Genomic DNA, 7,283 nt, shown 5'->3' with positions numbered 1-7,283 from the left:
CGGTGGCATTTCTCAGAATCGCCATAATTGGAGTGGCATTTATCAAATTAACCCTATTTTTTTAGGGCAAATGTCTTCATATAGCATAAGGAGGGCACGAAAGGGCATCTGTGGGCCCCACAAGACATCAGGGCGCGCCTTGTTTTCTAGTGGACAGCAGGTGGGGCCCCTCCAGTAGTTCTTCGTTCCAATATTTTTTATATATTCAACAAAAGATCTTCGTGAAGTTTCAGGTCACTTGGAACTCGTAGAATAGCTATCTCTATTGTAGCTCTTTTAAGTCCAGAATTTCAGTTGCCAGCAATTTCCCTCTTCATATAGATCTTGCAAAATAAGACAGAATAGACATTAGAATTGCATCATGAAGTGAAAAAATGACCAAAAACATCATAAATAACAATAGAAAAACGTGATGCAAAATGAACGTATCAGTCACCCACCCAAACCAACATCACCTTCTATTCATTTCCCATCACTGGCTTTATGCTCTCACCAGCGAGCACATTCAAACCCGAGCGAAAAACTCATTGGCAGGAATTGGACCTACCTCGATGTTTGACGCAATGGCACCATGGATTGCCAGAAACAGGACGACGTGTCATGCATGTGGAGAGGAAGATAAAGGTGAAATGCGAGTGCGGCGAGCGAATGGGGGGAGCCGTTCCAAAATCCATCGGTAACAGAAACCACCCCTTCACCCCACGTCGACCACGCGCCATCCTGCGAACGAACGGCTGTCGTCGACTCGCCGCAGCATCAAGATTCGTGCGAGGGATCCAACGCTTCGGCTCGCGCCGCACCAGGAAAGCCAGGAGCGAACGTCAGCTATATAACATTTTCATAAATCTCATTGCTCTTGTAAAGTGGAGTATATTTTTAAGGAAACGTTGTAACTACCAAATGTATATATATATATATATATATTATATATATATATATATATATATATAAAATAAAACCTATCAAGTAGGGTTGTCTCGTTCCGTGGTGCGCAGCGGCTATGTTATCCCTAGGGAGCCTGGGCCCGCCTAGCAGGATATTTTAGGTGCTCCTCCTTGTCACGAAAGAGCAGTGACGTTGAGCTGCACGTAAATAAATCCAGTCCACGAATGCTGACGCTCCACGATGGCAACACTGCCGTGGACCCCTCTCCATCATCCTCTATCACCGCAGCAGTCGTCGTCGCCGAGTAGATACCGTGACGTCGACGCTCGACGGAGCACACCGGCGGGCGGCTACGTGTACCCTCCTGACACCGTCCGCCGGCAAGCCCCTCTGAAAAGCTCGAGCCCATGCATGATTCCGTTGCGCCACCACGCTGGCAGAGTATCGTACGAATACGTTACAGAATCCTCCGAGCTCTGAACTCCGGGCGCTGCTCGTCGTCGGTGACGTTCTGGTACCGGTGGTAGTGTCCAAGACGGATCGCTTTCTGCTGCCGTTGTCACCATTCTGACGGGCATCGCCGGACCAATCACGCGCTGATCCGTCCCACCAAGCAAAATATCGTCTTGGCCGAGGCCGAGAGTAGTTCCGCGCCATTTTTTGTCCCGCTTCCGCCACTCTGCTGGCCAGTCAGCTCAGCTTCCCCCAGCTCACTCATTGGCCGCGTCGTCACCCCTGGCGTCATCGTGTTGGAAAAAGGCCCCCAGTACTCGGATGACTCAGCCATATCTCGCTTCCAGATCACTTGGGTCCTCTTTGGTTCATAAGTCCTAAAACCTTTTCTAGTCCCAACTAAAAAGTCTCTAGTCTTTAAAAAGTCTCTTCCTGTTTGTTTTCAGCGACTAAAAAATCCCTAGTCCTTTCTTAGAGGTTATTAAATGACCATATTGCCCCTAGTATATAGAAAAATAACAATCAAACAACACCATGAGGTGGCGGGCTATTGAATGTATGGAGGGGCATTGTTGAAAAAGTTCCAAAAAAGACTCTCCTTAAGAGTCTTCTTTATTTAGTCTTAAATGACTAGTTTAGTCCCTAAAAAGTCTCTTCCATTTGGTAAAAAAGTCTCTAAAAAGACTTTTTCTAGTCCCTACACAAAAAAGTCCCTGAAAACAAACACCCCCTTATATTACTATTACAAAATATAATAAAGTACTCATCAGAATTAGATTCCCCCGACAAAACACAAGAATCCATCACAGTGCACTCCTCCAAACGAAGCCATTCACTTTGCTGATGTTTCATGCTCTTGCGATTTTCCATGTTAATTCGGTGCTCAAGGAATGTTATGAAGATTAGGAGTACCTAACATGCACATGTGTTACCCACAAGAAAAAATATGCACATGTGTTAGAATCAAGTAATGATCTTTCCTTCCGCCCGCTGGCATGAGGGGCCGCTAGGGCGAAGAACTCATCCACTTCAGGTTCCGTTGGTGAGCTTGGGATTTGCCTTTCCTTTGTCTGTCGCTCCGACGCTCGCGGGGAGAGAAAATCCGGTGCGTCGGCTCCAGCTAGTAGTTCAGGTTAGAATTTTTGTAGTCTTCGTAGGAGTGACGTTCGGGTGAATGGCGCCGCTTCATCTTCGAGCTGGTCTTATGGGCTTTGATATTTCTCGACTTTGTCTGTCGAGACGAAGCCCGGACGTAGATCCAACAGTTGCGAGATCTTGTGTCAACAGCTTCAGATCGATCCAAGAGTTCAACGATGACGGATGCAGCTCCAGCTCCAGGCTGCCGGTTCCTAGAGACACGTGAAGAATAGTTCTTGGCTACCATCGACAAAGTTAGACCGGCTCCAATAGAAGAGCAGTGACAATGATCATTCAGTGGTGCTGGCCTCGATGTAATTTTTATTACCAGTGAACTTTTGTAGGAGTAATATATTAGTCGTATTGAAATAAACATGTGCACGATGTTATCGCGCTGGATTTTTGGCCTTGAAGATTGAGACAAAGAATAATCCTCACTAGAGCAGTAGGAGCAGTAGATTATACTTACTGCAGATCACAAATATCTACAGCATTTGGAGAGTCTCAAACAAGTGGTCAAGCGTGCCGCGGCGCGCTCCCCGATATAAAACCCCCGGCACCGGGACGCGAGCTCCCTACTGGCCTGCCCCGCCTGCCCAACCCAGTAAACTACTGCCACCCATCCGCCGGCGAAATGGCCCACGCCCGCATCCTCCTCCTGGCGCTCGCCGCCCTGGCCACGGCCACCGTCGCCGTCGCCTCCTCCTCCTCCTCCTCCTCCTTCGCCGTCTCCAACCCGATCCGGCCCGTCACCGAGCGCGCCGCTTCGACGCTCGAGTCCACCGTCCTCGCCGCGCTCGGCCGCACCCGCCACGCCCTCCGCTTCGCGCGCTTCGCCGTCAGGTCCGTGCTACTGCTACCCACTCCGCAATCCCCCGCCCGCCCGTTGACTCTCCGTCTGCTCCGCCGCCGCCGCCGTCCCCGTTGACATCCCGGTTGGTCCGTTCGATCCGCTTCCGCAGGTACGGCAAGAGCTACGAGAGCGCGGCGGAGGTGCGGAGGCGGTTCCGGATCTTCTCCGAGAGCCTCGAGGAGGTGCGCTCCACCAACCGGAAGGGCCTATCCTACCGCCTCGGCATCAACCGTACGATCTCCGACCATCCCCTAATCCCCGCCGTCCCCTTCCGGCCCCGCCGTGTCCTCAAAACGCTCGTCGCTTTTGCTGTCGTCCCGCAGGCTTCTCGGACATGAGCTGGGAGGAGTTCCAGGCGACCCGGCTCGGCGCGGCGCAGACCTGCTCGGCCACGCTCGCCGGCAACCACCTGATGCGCGACGCCGCCGCGCTCCCGGAGACCGTAAGTTCCAATTTTACCGTTCACTTACTCATCATCACAGGAGATCCCATCAAGGCATCAAGTATCAACTCTTGCTAGCGTAGCTGCGTACCCTGTATGTATTGCAACGTCAGTAACGGTTGCTGAGAGCGAGCAGGGCCCCGTGGTCTACAAGTTTCAGATATCATACTCTGTTCGAAATTCAGGAAAAAAATCCACCTTATCTAATTTGCGTTTCAACTTTCAAACCAGCTAGCTGTCGAGCTTTCTGCTTTGCCTGAATTGCTGCAGAATTTGCTGGTCGCTGTATTTGCTCGGCAGGGCCAACGTGTGCTAATTATTGTCCTCGGGACTTTTATGTCCCCCCGACAAGGAAGGCCGTGTTAGCTGTTCCTTCCACGGTCCCAGCACATGATGTAGTTAAAAGTTTACTATTTTTATATGTACAAATCAGCCAATGAACCTTCTTGCTGATCGCCTGTTTGTAAGGATCGCAGCACAATATTTCTTTCCATTTATAAGTAGTAGTATGGTTGTGCTAATTAAGACTGTATGGCATAGACTATATCATGTTGTAGCCGTTGACGCTTAATTTGCAAGTATTGTGCCGCTTGATCAAGCAAGCAGAGTTGGTGTACGTACCAATCGACTCCATTAATGTGGGGAGTAAGTGATGTTGTCATTGCTGCAGAAAGACTGGAGGGAGGATGGGATCGTTAGCCCCGTAAAAGACCAGTCCCATTGCGGCTCCTGCTGGACGTTCAGGTAACTACTGAATTTCTGCAGTGCTGTTTTTTTTCTAACTTTCTTCGCGTGTGCCGCTGTATATATCAGTGGTATATCTTTATCATCAATAACCAATGTGCCCAATACTGAAGCGTGCTCAAATCTGGTGTTTTTCAACTTAACATTCAAACTATATGATATCGGACAGGAAGTAGAATGGTCGATCTGATCCAGTTAACTGTCTGGGCCACAGACCAAAGAGGCTTTAATTCAATCATCGCCCTGAATGTAATACTATGTGTGGATGCGCCTTCTAATAAAGTAGTAGTATTAAAAATTACATCTGGTGGCCCAGGCTGGGGACCGACAGATCGATCCGTTGCCCAAGTTGAAAATTGCTGGCTCTCAAGAGCAGTAGTTGAGTATACTTGAGATCTTTTTCATCAGACACAACCACCAATTATTTGGGAGTGTTCAACAATGGATTAAAATACTGCATGTGTGACACGCTACTAAATAAATAATAGCCGAGTAGCTGATATGATTGTGTATATACTCCCAAACTATTGATTTCAGATCTCTTTCAGTTGGTGTTTGGTGACAGGTAGCTATCTTGTGGGGCTTGTCATGCCTCCTGTTCATTAATTCCACATCTAAATAGAAGTAACATATCTTTCAAATATGGTAATCCAGAATGCAATTCCATATGCTCTCAAGTTATAGTTCCAAATGAAGCTAGTGACGTATGCACCAGTGGAGATCATGATAAAATTCAGTACTAATTTGATTAGTTCACTTTTACTGAAAAGTAGCAAGAAGTTAAATTTGTTGATTAACAGGTTATCTGAATTTGTGGGATTGGGTGTGATTTAAGCATGTTAATAAACTTACCGTGTGACTTTTTATTCATTTTCTATACAAGAGTACTATTGTTAGCATCTATTGAGTAATTCTGAATGAAGTAGCCTAGCTACAAGTAAAATGACAGATACCGAGATTACACTAATTATTCCGAAGTATTCTTATTTAGGCTCTATATTGTGAAAAAAAAAATTGCTCCCTGGCATATTTCAAGCATTGCAGTGTTTTATGTATTATCAATCGAGAAGATAGCTCATTTTGTAGAATCTTTCCTGAAAAGGAAAAGAAAGAAGAAAAGGGCTGTTCAACAAACAAACCAATTGAATTCCTATACTTATTCTTGCAGCACTACTGGTGCACTTGAGGCAGCATATACTCAGGCCACTGGAAAGAACATCTCTCTTTCTGAGCAACAGCTGGTTGACTGTGCCGGCGGATTCAATAATTTCGGATGCAGCGGAGGCCTTCCATCCCAGGCATTTGAGTACATCAAATACAATGGAGGGATCGATACCGAGGAGTCCTACCCTTACAAGGGTGTCAATGGCGTCTGCCATTACAAGGCTGAAAATGCCGTAGTTCAGGTTTTGGACTCTGTTAACATCACACTGGTAAGGAAGAGGAACCTCGCTCTGATTTCAGTTGATGTTAATAATTTATAATCAAGTAACCTAAGCTTTAATTTATGCTGATCTTTTTGTTGCTGGTAAGAATGCTGAGGACGAACTGAAAAACGCCGTCGGGTTGGTTCGCCCAGTGAGTGTTGCCTTTGAGGTGATCAACGGTTTCAGGCAGTACAAGAGCGGAGTTTACAGTAGCGACCATTGCGGTACTACACCTGATGTGAGTACTACTAAACCGTAGGGCATCAAAAGATGATTTTATTATGAGCTATTTATGTTCAGTCTTCAGTTAATGTGCTTCCTATCTCTTGTATCACGACACTCTTCTACTATTTCGTTCTGAAAATGCAAGTTGTGCTCAAATTGCTAGGACGTGAACCACGCCGTCTTGGCGGTCGGGTACGGCGTGGAGAACGGCGTCCCGTATTGGCTCATCAAGAACTCGTGGGGCGCCGACTGGGGTGACAATGGTTACTTCAAGATGGAAATGGGCAAGAACATGTGTGGTGAGTACCATTCCATGTGCACTTCCATCTTGTGTTTGCTCTTCATGCCATAGCGCGCTCATAACGCGATACTGACTCGACTGTCGCAAATGATGCAGCTGTTGCTACCTGTGCGTCCTACCCCATCGTAGCGGCATGAAGCGCCAAATCGACGAGTTCAGTCTCGCTTCGCTAGACATGAATAATGTGTTTTCAGCCCACAAGACATGAAGATTGGGGGATACAGAAACTGAAACTCTGCTGTGAATATAAAACCACAAGGACTACAGTTGCAGTGAACCACGTGCGTGTACTCTTCTTCTGTATGGTTGTATGGCTATATATGTAGGTGATACAGCAATTTATTGGGGTTTCGCATGTATGTCTACGACATTTTATTTCCGGGACAAATAAAATGGCCCATTCATAGTTCACCGAGGCATCATCTTACTGTTGATACTAGCAGGAAATTGCATGCCACACATGAATATTGCCATATACTTAGGGTTCATTCCGTTTACAGGATTTCGAAATCAAAGAAATAGAAAAGGTAAAGGATTAGGATGCCCTATACACTTCAGTCCTTAGGAATTTTCCATGAGGCCTTACTAATGGTAAGAATTGTTGGGAATCTTTTCTAACATGTTAGGAATCAGTCTAATATGGACACAATTCTAACAAATCTAGAATCTCCAATCCTATGAAGCAAATGTTATGCATAGGGAAAGAAATGAGGGTAAGAGTTCTCCAAAAAACTTGCAAACTGAATGAGCCCTTGCTCATTAACTCAAGCGCGACTCCCTCTTCTTTACTTCTTCGACGAAGCGTGAGTCTCTTCT

At 46.7% G+C, this 7,283-nt stretch overlaps 1 protein-coding gene across 1 annotated transcript; it reads left to right on the top strand.

Moving 5' to 3' along the window:
- The first annotated feature begins 3,010 nt into the window (after positions 1–3,010).
- On the top strand, positions 3,011–6,878 carry LOC100037648 (thiol protease aleurain). Its single transcript, XM_044525404.1, has 8 exons — positions 3,011–3,318; positions 3,438–3,559; positions 3,652–3,770; positions 4,441–4,514; positions 5,683–5,947; positions 6,048–6,179; positions 6,330–6,465; positions 6,564–6,878. The coding sequence occupies exons 1-8, from the start codon at positions 3,110–3,112 to the stop codon at positions 6,602–6,604; spliced, it is 1,098 nt and encodes a 365-aa protein (XP_044381339.1). The 5' UTR covers positions 3,011–3,109; the 3' UTR covers positions 6,605–6,878.
- Positions 6,879–7,283: the final 405 nt, after the last annotated feature.

The sequence above is a fragment of the Triticum aestivum genome, chromosome 5A, assembly GCF_018294505.1.
Source record: "Triticum aestivum cultivar Chinese Spring chromosome 5A, IWGSC CS RefSeq v2.1, whole genome shotgun sequence".
NCBI classification, from domain to species: Eukaryota; Viridiplantae; Streptophyta; class Magnoliopsida; order Poales; family Poaceae; genus Triticum; species Triticum aestivum.
This window is presented reverse-complemented; position numbering and strand designations above follow the sequence as displayed.